The sequence below is a fragment of the Furipterus horrens genome, unplaced genomic scaffold, assembly GCF_987537825.1.
Source record: "Furipterus horrens unplaced genomic scaffold, mFurHor1.1.pri manual_scaffold_21, whole genome shotgun sequence".
Taxonomy (NCBI): domain Eukaryota; kingdom Metazoa; phylum Chordata; class Mammalia; order Chiroptera; family Furipteridae; genus Furipterus; species Furipterus horrens.
The window spans coordinates 1283652-1294947 of NW_028327191.1; the positions used below are offsets into that span (position 1 = coordinate 1283652).

Genomic DNA, 11296 nt, shown 5'->3' on the forward strand with positions numbered 1-11296 from the left:
GCCCTCCTCACTTTGTATTCCTGGAGCCACTACTCCCTACCCTCCTGGCACACAGGAACGGTTCGGTCTTCTGGTGGTTGAGACCCAGAGGTATGGCTCCTGAAGACCTCTCCGCTGGCAGGGGCAGAGCGGAGCCCTGCTGCAGGTGCGCACACAAGCTCCCCAACTCCTGTGCACAAAGGCTCACAGCTCACACGCTGGAGGCAACCTCAAGCCAGCCGCAGACCGCAAGTCCCCTGTCCATTCTCAACAGTCAAGGTAGGGAGGGGCAGTACTGGGGACAGAGAAGACCGTCCTTCCTCTCAGGAAAAACAGCACACGCCTCACCATAGTTGGAGAGGGCAGGGACCGAGCTCACGGATGCGCTGACATGGTCACAGGGGCCAGATCTGACCCCACCCCACCCCAGTGCCACTGCAGACAGGGCTAACTGCGTTCCTGGATTACACTTGAATACCGGTAGGCGCGCTAGAGCAACTAGGAAAGGAGCTCACTACGCAAGCATTGCTGGCAGAGCTGTATGGAACTTGAAATCTCACCTGGGGTTTGAGTTCTCTGTTCTAGGGAAAGTCAGCTGTCATTCTGAAGTGACCTCCAAGGGGAAGGCTGAGTGTGCCTGCTGGGTCCTTGTAAGTTCATCTACTTCAGAAAAGCCTTGCTTAAAAAGCACCCTTCCCCACGTCCGTCCTCCTTAAAACTACAAACACACGCACCCACTAACGTAACTGAGGCAGACCTCGTTTTTACCATGCTTCACAGGTGTTACTTTTTTACAAACGGAAAGCAAGACCTTTGACCAGCAAAACGATTGCACCTCACTTTTATGAGGGGTCTGGACCCACACCTGCCCTCTCTCAGGTATGCGTCTATCTACATCCTGTCTCAATTCCCTGTAAGCACCCTCAGGAGTCCATGAAGGCAGATTAATAAGACAGCCTTTCTAGTTTGTAATCAACTAATGCTGCAGAATAGGATCACAGACCCAGAAAAGCCACCGACCCAAGGTAATAAGCAACAGCTGTGCTGTGAGTAGGCCTGCAACTGCAGAAGGCCAAGTCCGACACAATCCCAAAGCAGCAGCTACAGAACAGGGAAGACTTCAGTACTCCAATATTGACCTTTGGGAAATGTAGATTAATTTTAACATCAAAACAGAGACCAAATGTAACTTTAACATTGTTTTAATCAAGTAATGTAGCTGTTTCAAACAGAAAACTTAAGACAGTTGAATAGGGCAAAGTGAAGGACAATTCCATTAGGATAGAATAGCCTCTGTGAACAAAATTCTTACGTGTTTTGACTCTATTGGAAGTTTGGCACCAGACTGAACACAAGTCTAAGCCAAAATTTTCTCTTTAGTGTTTACAAGCCCTGAACATCTTTTCCTTCAGTTAAAAAAGAAAACCAACCTTTATAACAGAACCTCATTAGCTTGACATCGGGTATACGGACTATAACACGGCCCAGGCCACCAACACCGCCTATAGAATTTCAAATAATACAAGCAACCTGGCCTGCCGCAAACTATTTGAAACCCAGGTGAGACAAGAATTTGGAAAAGCCTCTCTTCTTTGGTGACCAAGCACGGTCCCTCCTGGTGTAGGGCTTCTGCTTCACTCGCTTCAAAACATACCAAAGAGCAGCTGGAGACCAATTCACCTCTCTCCAGTAAAATTACTGAATTTCTTAAAATACCAAGCTAACAAGGTTTTATTATATCAAATGTTTGTATAATTTCAATGTGAAAAAGTTTTTACATACATTTGTTAAGGTCTCATTATAATCTGAGATGGATCACAAACAAACAGAAGGGAATGATGGAAGCCTGTGCCCCAAATTAAAACTAGCCCCCCATGGTTCTTCATTTCCACAGTGCACTTTTAATAGGAACGAATAAGTGTGACAAGTTTTTGCTTGGAAAGATTTCTCAGATAGAGCCAGAACCCACAAGGAAGTTATTTCTAAATCTAAAGCCCAGGATGGGCTGGGCCAGGCAAGGCCAGCCCTAGTTGCCTGTATACAGTGGCTGTCACCAGACTTCATGAGTGTCGGGCTATGTTCAATGTGAAATAAGAGACACCCCAAGTCTCCCACCAAAATATAGGCTGACTCAGAAGTACGATTTTACTTTTCTTTTTAAATAAGACATTTTGGGGAGGGGGGGATAAAGTTTGAGACAGAGCAACACTTATTTTGGCAAGATAGCCACCAAAACCTGTGTGTTCAAACGTAAAAGGTGTTGAAGAACAAGCCGCAGTATCGGGGAAAGTTCACACTGAACTAAAGACGCAGTGTGCCTCCATATTTTGAAATTGTAATTTCAACTCAAGAGTGAAAGCTGAAAACTTAGGCTATTTTTGCTAGAGATTGAGTGCACCTTTTCCTTCTTCCCTCAAATAAGATCATCGCACTTACTGATAACACCCCAAAGCTTGAGTTTTCTCTCAGCACAAAGCAACACCTACAGACACATAAAACGCTTATTTGTTAAAATGCAATAGTTCCCCTGGCTTATCCAACTTGCAATGCACATGACTTCAAAGACTACAATGTGGGGGCAAGTGTACGCAAACTGGGGAAAAAAAATTCAAGTTTTCAAACCTGCTCTTAAGATTCCGAGGACACCCTGGTCCTTTTTAGTCTTGTTACGACAAAGGTGTTACGCTGTCCACCTCGGCACGGTAAGAATGTGCATTACCAGAGACCAATTTGAGGGACTAGAGATAAGACTTAAAAAGTACTGTGTTTCTTAATGGCTGAATAATAATCACAAGTAAGTTTGTTTACATTCTGCTAAAGACCTCGTACAGTCTCAGCGCCTGACAGTTTCTAACAGGCTCCAAGAATCCTATCAGGTTCAATGATGTATTTTAAAGGAGCCAATTGTTTCAGCTTAAGTCATTCAGAGCCAAAAAATCTGAAGAATGACCAAAATCAAATGTTTATTTTTATAACTGTATAAATGTGATCCAAATGTGTCCACCACTAATTTTTCAAAAAGAAACATGCTATAAATAAGCAAACTACATCGGCTCACTGATATGTGTATGGACTCCCGAGATATCTCATTGGGCTTAATTACAGACCACTCACAGCAACACGTTTTTAGCAGAAAGTGTAGCATGATGTTAAGCCGTTTAAGCTTTTGCACATCCATGTTGCACTTCTGGCCGATGATATAAGAAAGAGTCTCGGTATCACGGTTAAGCTGGGCCGCACCCACCCCTTTAAATGGCATCGATGTCAATGTCATCGTCCTTGTTATCAGACTTCACAGCTTCAACTTTCGGCACACTGGCAGTCTTCGAATATACCACCTGATAAAACGAGAAAACAAAAATAACCTTAATTACATGTCAACCTTAAGTAAACGGCAAACCAAGGAGGAAAATCAGCCCGGGCCAGGTAGCTCGGTTGGCCTAAGTGCTGTCTTAGGACACCAAGGCTGTGGGTTTGATCCCTGGTCAAGACGCCTAAGGGGACCAATAAATCAACGTGTGTCTCTCTCTTACCCTAAAACCAGTAACATTTTTTTTAAAAAAATCACCTAGATGCAGCCTAAATTCATTTATTTCTTCTGCAAAAACAAGCCCTTTCCAGTTTCACAGTGTGCGGTTAATTTTTACAGACCACTGGCACCTCTGTGCACTACCTGCAGTATTTAAATAAATTTGAAATTTAGACATTTATTGGAACCATGTCTGGAGATAGGAGAGATTTTCACTACCCTTTATATTAAGGATTTTCCAAATCCCGAGACACTGCTTTATTTCCTCAACCAACCGAGTGTGCCCGTTTACAATTCTCAAGCCCCCATCACTGGCACGAAATCTAATACTTTTCCTCAGTGCCTACCTCAATATTCTCATCTTCATCATCTTCTTCACCACCAGAAGATTCTTCCTCTGCTTCCTTCAACCACTTTATAAATGGTTCTGCTTTGACACGAATCTCTTTGGCAAGTTCTTTTGAGACATATTTCTTCGAGGCCTAAAAAACATTAAGTACAATTTTCTTAGTTTGAGGAATTAAAAAATGAGTTATTTATATAGTTGCTCAAACTGAGCTCTTTGCGAGGACTGGGTCATACCATAATCTTGAATCCTTACCAGAATACATATGTTCAACAAAAATTTTTAAAAATTAGAGAGTCTAAGTAGTTCCTTGTTATAACTAACAAGCTGCCATGGTGGAAAGCCCACTATGTTTTTACATTAGGAAGCAGAGCAACAGTCTGTATTAAGATTTTTTTTTTTATTTTGAAAGAAAGGCAGGCAGAAAAGGAGAAACATGGATTGATTGCCTCTCGCATGCCCCCAACTGGGGACCTGTCCCACAACCTAGGCCGGTGCCCTGACAGAGAATTGAACCAGCGACCTTGCCCAGTTCACAGGCCAGCACTCAATCCACTGAACCACACCAGTCAGTATGTTAACTGTGCTTTTGTGTAGAAACAGCATAGGTATTAGAAGTTACTTATCCCCCACCATGAAAAAAGGAAAAACACAGATCTTTTGATCTTGAAGAGCCCATTTATATCCCCACCTTTTCCGACCAGCTGATGATGACCTCTTCTTCCAGAAGGTCTGCATCGTACATCTCCTTTAAGATGTGTGGGATCTTGGAGATGAGCTGAGCTTGGTGCATCGCGACCACGCACTCCAAACCGTGAAGAAGATACCGCTGGGCTTTTTTGTTGTTGTGACAGAACTGTAAATAGATGCTCTCTGCATTAACGAGCTTTGACAGATGTCCTAGGCTGACAATTCCAATACTCACGTATATTCACTACCTCAGGAGGTTTCAAGTGAGGTTAGTCATGTTTCCAAGGTCACACAGCTCTAATCTCATTTATCAATAAAAAATTTGCTTACCCGTAGGAAATGGCGCCTGTATTTCTTAATCTGTTCTCTAATTTTCTCATCAAAAAGAACTTCAGTCAAAACAAGAGGGCCCATAGCCTTTACATCCAGTCTTTCTGCTTCAGCAACAATTTCTTTGTCAGATGAGTCAATAATACCCTCTTCTTTCTTTTTCTGCAAACAGAAGGAAGTAATTCAGTGAAATGGAGACACATTTTGCTATAGAAACACCAGTCCCTCCTCTCATTGGGCAGTTTTAAGATTTCCAAATGATTGACAACTGCCAAAGGACAGTATATGGCAACACATACAAAAAACGTCTGAAGAAACAGCCCTGGCTGGTGTGGCTCAGTGGACTGAGTGCTGGCCTGGGAACCATTAGGGTCCCAGTTCAATTCCCAGTCAGGACATCTGCCTGGGTTGCAGGCCAGGACCCCAGTTGGGGGGTGTGTGAAAGGCAACCACACATGGATGTTTCTCTCCCTCCCTTCCTCTCTCTTTAAAAATAAAAACCTTTAAAAAGATATTTGGAAAAAAGTATTTGAATAAATGAACAGAAAAAGTAAAAAATAAGCCTTGCATTTCAATATTGAAAAAATAGCATCAAAAAGTTACTTGCCAACTACCAGCTTCAAGTAACTAACAAAAGCCTGAGGCTGGGTTAAAGGTGGTTTACTGATCACTGCTCTTGAAGCAAACATGTTTACCTTAACAAAATCAAACAGGATGTTGACTCGCTCTTCAACAGTCCTTTCCAAATCATCGCTGAGCGTCAGAACTTTCGCGTGGTCGCTGATCTCATCCATTCTGCGCCTCTGAGCTTCCTCAGTTGTATCTTCCCCCCAGTCATCATCATCATCATCTTCCTGCTGACAAAAGCAAAGATGGTGAGCCAGCGTCCTTAAAAAGGTAAAAAATGTCTGATTTCTAGTCAAGTAACTGACAACAAGCTCATTTCCCATGGACCTGGGCTCACCTAAATCCCACCACGTGCACCTGGAACCCCAAATGCTGCTTTTAGGGCGTTTCTGCTCACTGGAACCAAATACAACTCTCACAGCCCTGACGCCCCCCACACCGCCAACCCTGCACTTACGTCGGCATGTGGAGGGGGGCTGATTTCACTTGCTGGGGGCGGCGGCGGCGGCGTCTCACTGCTGGACACGGAGCCGTTCTCCTTGTCTTTGCCCTTCCTGTTTTTCTTCTCTTTTTCTTTCTTCCCTGCACCACTGTCGCTATTCTCTATGGGGGAACAACAGAAAGGAGTTCAGTGCCCCAGCTTATTTTACCTCCTTTCCGGTCATGACCATTTAAAACCCCGCCCTTTTGCTTCCAAGCCCTCCTCTCAGAAAACCACAAGCCGCACTACAGAAAATTTCAAGAGGATTCACAGACCAAACTCATTCAATGTATTTCATAGAAGAAACTCAGGTAAAGAATAGAAAGTCCCAAAATATTAACGGAACTAACTCCGGGTAGGAGTAAGGTGAAGGGATGACTCAGAAGACCCAACAGTGAAGGCTGGCGTTCACGAGCCTCTCCCACCAGCCATGAACGTGAACGAGAGCGGAGCTCAACAGCCCCCCAGCCATGAGCTGGAACGCTGTCTAAGTCCATATAACGGCCAGCCTCACAGAGCAGAGAGCACCGGAATAGGTTGGACTCAGTTGCTGTAGCAAGCGCAAATTGTGGCAGGCAGATTCGATCACCTGCCACAGAGTGTTGCTTGCAGTGCCCTAAAGCCACATGGGCTTAATGAGCTAGGTCCCCCATTAATAAAACAGTACTCCAAAAGGAGGACCTTTGCAGGGACCCACTGCAATTTGTTTTATAATATTTATTTCACCCCTCCTAAGATGACACATTTTCACTAAGCACAAGAGGATCATAAATTCCTTACAGTCACTTCATAGCAACAACAAAACTCCCCGTTTCCAAAAATCAGTTGCTTTTTGGCTGAGGTGGGAGAAGTTCATCCAAACACTTACCAGGTGGGTTTTTGAGAATGAACGTGCAGAGTTTATGATGCGTGTCAAGCATGCCTCGGTAACCACAGGCTTTACAAGAATTGCCTATCGTTTGCTTCTTTGGGTTGACATGCTGCCAAGGAAGTAAAAAACAAGTATTTCATCCATAATACATGATAAAAACTCTGCGTGGGACAAGTATGAAAATGACCAACAGAAGAATCCAAAACACCAGCTCAACATACACAAAAATTTTTCCACAATGCTCTAATTCAAAAATAAAAAACGTATCAGTACATGAACATCTCCAAAATTTGTAGGTTTTGTGTCTTATTTCCAATTAAGCCTGCTCTGCCTCGTTGAGATCAGTATTTGGGGCTGTCACAGGAGTGATCACAGAACAGCTATGTAGCTCCTTCCCCTGCTGACGGAAACCTCCAAGGCACTCACCAGCTCCGTTTCGGGGTTCTCACACTCAGGACAGAGCACGAATTTCTTGATGAAACCATCCAACATGTCTTGCAGCTTATTCGCCTCATGAGATCCATTGACAATGTAACGGTCATTCTTAACATCAAACTGGGTCTGTGCTCCCAGCTCACAACCAAAATATTTGGTGGGATCTATTCAGGATAAGAGAAATTAAACTAGTTAACTAAATTAGCCTTTGGCTACTCAGCCGTGTGTATAGTTACCAACCCCTGTACTACGTTTTTAAATTTTCGGATTTAAAAGTGTGTTGCCTGACCCTGGCCAGGTGGCTCAGTGGGTTGGAGCATCGTCCCATGAACCAGGAAGTTTCGGGTTCAGTTCCCGGCCAGGGCACATTCCTAGGTTGCTGGGCACGTACAGGAGACAACCAACCAATGGATGTTTTTTCTCTCTCTCCTTCCCCCTCTCTAAAATCAATAAACACACAACCTCAAATGCGGATTAAAAACAATTTAAAATACTAATGGCAACTAACATCAGTTGGTTTTTTTAAATTTTTCAGGTTTTACTTTTAGAAAGAATGGAAGGAGGAGAGAGAGAGACACAAACATCCCTGTGTGGCTGCCTCACACGCCCCCAATTGGGGATCCGGCTCGCAGCCCAGTCCTGTTCCCCAACCGGGGACCCCTCGGCCTGCAGGCCGGCGCTCAGTCCCCGGAGCCGCACCAGCCGGGGCACCATCAGTTGGTCTCAGATTCAAGGTTCCACTTAACCCTTAAGCTAAGCACTGCAGGACGCACAGCCGAGCAGACCCAGGGGTCCCGCCTGCACTACGCCTGTCCGACTTCTCCAGGAGGCGTTACTTACACGTTGGAGGCCGATTAAGCGCCTTTGCAACGTCAACCATGTTGACTATAACTGTCTTGATTCCATTTCCTTTGCCCTCAACCTAAAGGAAATAAGAATTTAATTTTGCACTGTCTCCCCACGAGATGCAAGCTTTTAAACATCTACGGCAAGAGCGTAGGACGCGCGACCGCAACGAAGCGCAGGCATCACCTTGGCAATCAGACGGGGCATCTTGTAGCGATAGAACTGGTCTGACACGCTGCGGTTGACGTTGACAGACATTGCGGCTTATTAGTGGCCTTATCAATGCGGTGAAGAGCTCTTTGATGGCAACTTTTTGGTATCTTCTGTCTGGAGAAGGAGGGATGACATAAACGGCTGCAAGAGTTCTCGGTCTCTGACATGAAAAAGTCTTCGCCGCCGCGGCTGGGAGCTGCTTGCCGGCCCGCTATGCTTCCCCAGTACAGGTACCAGTGGCTGCGCAACAGCTCTGCAAGACAGGGCGGGCGCCGTCAGCGCGGGCCCCGGCCCCCCGGCCCCAACGGCCGCCGCCCCGCCCCGGCAGCCCGGGCGGGGCCCGCGCTCCCCAACCGCTCGGGGTGCGGGGGGCCGTGCTCACTTCGGAGGCGCTCCCGGCACGGCCGACCTTTGCTCCCACCTCCGCGGCCGCGCCATGGCGGGGCCTCCCCGGGCGGCAGCGGGACCGGGGCGCCCGGCCGCCCTCCGCGGGGCTTGGGCCGCGGAAACGAAAGCGGCCGACGGACGCGGCCCGCCGCCCCCGCGCCGCGCGGTGACTCACGAATGCAGCACGGAGGCCGCGGCGCGCGCCCGCGGGGCGGGGCCGGGGAGGGGCGCCCGCCCGCCGCCCGAACTGCGCCACACGCGCCGGGTCACGCGGCGCGCCGCCATCTTGTGCGGCCGCCATCTCCCCGCCGGGCCGCGCCGCCGCCACTCACCGTTTTCGTCAAATAAAGACATAAACCCAACGCTGCTCGCCCGGGACTGGGATGAAGTGAGGCGCGAGTGAACCCGGGTCCGACGAGGGGCGGCGGAGAAGCGCAGCGAGCCGCGGCCGGGCAGGCGCCGCCGAGCAGCGGGGAGGGGCTGTCCCAGCGACGTCCGGGGTCCACACCCTTCAGCGCCCGGGGCCTGGCGACCTGGCGCGGAGAGACGGCGCCGTGAGCCGCCGGCGTCGGGGAGCCTTCCCCGCCAGCCAGCGGCCCGCGGGGCTCGAGGGGGGCGGGGAAGACTGGGGAGCGGGCGCGGGGCCGCCACTTCTCCACCCGACTCACCTCTGGAATGTTCTCGCTCTGACTGAACAACGCCGCCGCCGCGCTCAAGCTACCCTCGACCCCAGTGCCCGCCCCGCACGCCAGGCGGCACAGCCTACTGGAGGGAGGCCCGCCAGAGCTCGCTCGTCATTGGCTTGCACCCCGTGTCAATCACGTCTCTCCCCGCCCCTTCTGCTTCCTGAGGCTCCACTCACCGCCCCAGCCGGCCCCCAACCCCGGGTCCCTGCTTCCTTCACCTGCCCTCCCCTCCCCCGCGTTTCCCAGAGGCCTTCGCGGCCTCGCGAGAGCGGAAGCCGCGCGGAGTCGGGAGGGGGCTCGGCGGCGCTTCGTCAGTTCGGCCGGCCGAGGGAAGATGGCGGCGGGCTCCTCACCCTTGTTGGCGTGTGCCGGCACCGTTGCGCCCGGGTTCTTCCCGCGGTGGGCGTGCAGCCTCGTGTGGGGAGCTCAGCCCATCCGTTCCGTCCCCTGGGTCGCTCGTCGTCCGCTCCAGGAGGAGCAGTGTTCTCCCTACTCCCTAGGCTGCGCACAAGGTGCAGCCTGGCGGCCCTTGACCCTTCCGGCCCGGGTGTGCGTGGCGGCGCCGACCGTGGCCCGCTACGTCCTCGTGACGGCGTCGTGACCCGGCCGCCCGCCGGCCTCGCCCGTCCCCGGCCCCTGGCCCGCACACCCGATGCGGGGGCGGCCGTCCGTTCGTGCCGTCACTTTCCAGTTTAGAAGTTGGGACCCAACGGGCAAAGCGTAACCCGAAGCGGGCGCTCCCATTGGTTCTCCCGAAAACGGGTGCGATTCGCGGAGAGCCTCGTAGTTACCGGAACGGCCACTCGGTAAACGGTGTTCGTGCAAAAGTTTTCTTGCGGCTGGAAACACTCCACAGTCCCCCCTGAAATTGGAAAACACGCCTGACGGTGAAACGGAAACCCGAGGACGGAGCCGCCGGCCTCGCGTCCAGCGCGCCCGGGTCTGGACACGGCCGCGAAGCGGCGGCGGCGGGGGGCTCGCAGGGAGGTCGGGATGGGAAGAGGGTGACTCCGTGATTCACAAGCCTCACAGGCCCTTTGGCCACGGACAGCGTGGGTGGCGAGCAGAGACCACCGCGGGCGTAGAGGCGGGAGACGCGGTTTGGGCCCCGCGCGCGCGTGCAGCCGCGGGAACCTGCGGGGCCGCGTGCAGAATGCTTCCGGCGGCCGGGGGCCCGCGGGCGAGCGAGCCGCGAACGCCGCTGCGGTGACTCAGCACGATCGGGACAGCTGGGCCTCTGCGTGACTCCACGCAAGTGACGTTACTTTAGGAACTTCGGGGAGATTCGGGGAGAAGCGATTCTGAGTCAGAGGCCCCATCCCCTCAGGAAAGTTTTAAAGTAACCAAATACAACGTGATGAATTTGGGGGGGGGTATGGTTAATGGCCCCATAATTAATTCCATTTTAAAAGTCTGCACTAATTTTAACTTTAATGTACCACATACTTGTATACTGCGGACAAGGGGCTTTTGTGGGAAGTAACCGCACAGGCTGCCCTGATCCTAAATCCCTAACGCAGGCCATGCTGGGTAGTCTTGCCCCAGGCTTATAACTTGAATAAAATGTTTATCTTTGCCTTAAGCAAGCCCAGGTTATTGTTTTTGTCATCTAGGTTAACTTACCTTTGTCCCGCGCCCCAGTCCCCGTTTTGCTCCCTCCCACCTCCACATCATCTTGTTTACATTCCCTGTTTCAAATGCATAAAAGAAAGCGCAAAACTGTCATTTCGGAACCATTTAAGATCTTGCTTCCAGGCAATTGTCATTAGTTTTGGCTCAGCTAAACTCAGGAATTCACTGCAGGTTTGGACGCTCTTACACCGACAGTGCCGCTCATCTGTAATCACAGACGACTGAAACTGCACGCCATGTGTCC

The 11296-nt window shown here is 50.1% G+C and overlaps 1 protein-coding gene and 1 non-coding gene across 3 annotated transcripts; both read right to left on the bottom strand.

Annotated features, from left to right (window-relative positions):
* Window positions 1–1165: 1165 nt before the first annotated feature.
* On the bottom strand, window positions 1166–10061 carry EIF5 (eukaryotic translation initiation factor 5). Of its 2 annotated transcripts, none has more exons than XM_090265602.1 (12): window positions 9774–10061; window positions 9067–9267; window positions 8321–8600; window positions 8129–8210; window positions 7280–7452; window positions 6851–6962; window positions 5959–6104; window positions 5570–5728; window positions 4875–5036; window positions 4546–4710; window positions 3856–3990; window positions 1166–3317 (listed from the first exon to the last, which is right to left on the bottom strand). In XM_090265602.1, the coding sequence occupies exons 3-12, from the start codon at window positions 8390–8392 to the stop codon at window positions 3228–3230; spliced, it is 1296 nt and encodes a 431-aa protein (XP_090121728.1). In that variant the 5' UTR covers window positions 8393–8600; window positions 9067–9267; window positions 9774–10061; the 3' UTR covers window positions 1166–3227. The 2 variants fall into 2 exon arrangements, with proteins under 2 accessions (XP_090121728.1, XP_090121727.1); XM_090265601.1 differs by lacking the exon at window positions 9774–10061 and adding an exon at window positions 9403–9477.
* Window positions 6465–6590, bottom strand: LOC149990205 (small nucleolar RNA SNORA28). Its single transcript, XR_016508912.1, has one exon. It is a non-coding gene; the product is annotated as a small nucleolar RNA SNORA28 (small nucleolar RNA).
* Window positions 10062–11296: the final 1235 nt, after the last annotated feature.

Bases quoted from the DNA above. Each gene is read 5' to 3' on its own strand.
- EIF5 (XM_090265602.1), bottom strand. From the start codon at position 8,392: ATGTCTGTCAACGTCAACCGCAGCGTGTCAGACCAGTTCTATCGCTAC. The intron at 5,729-5,958 runs GTAAGTGCAGGG...TTTTGTCAGCAG, and splicing joins GCCCCCCTCCACATGCCGAC to GAAGATGATGATGATGATGA. The intron at 4,711-4,874 runs GTAAGCAAATTT...ATCTATTTACAG, and splicing joins ACAGGCGCCATTTCCTACGG to TTCTGTCACAACAACAAAAA.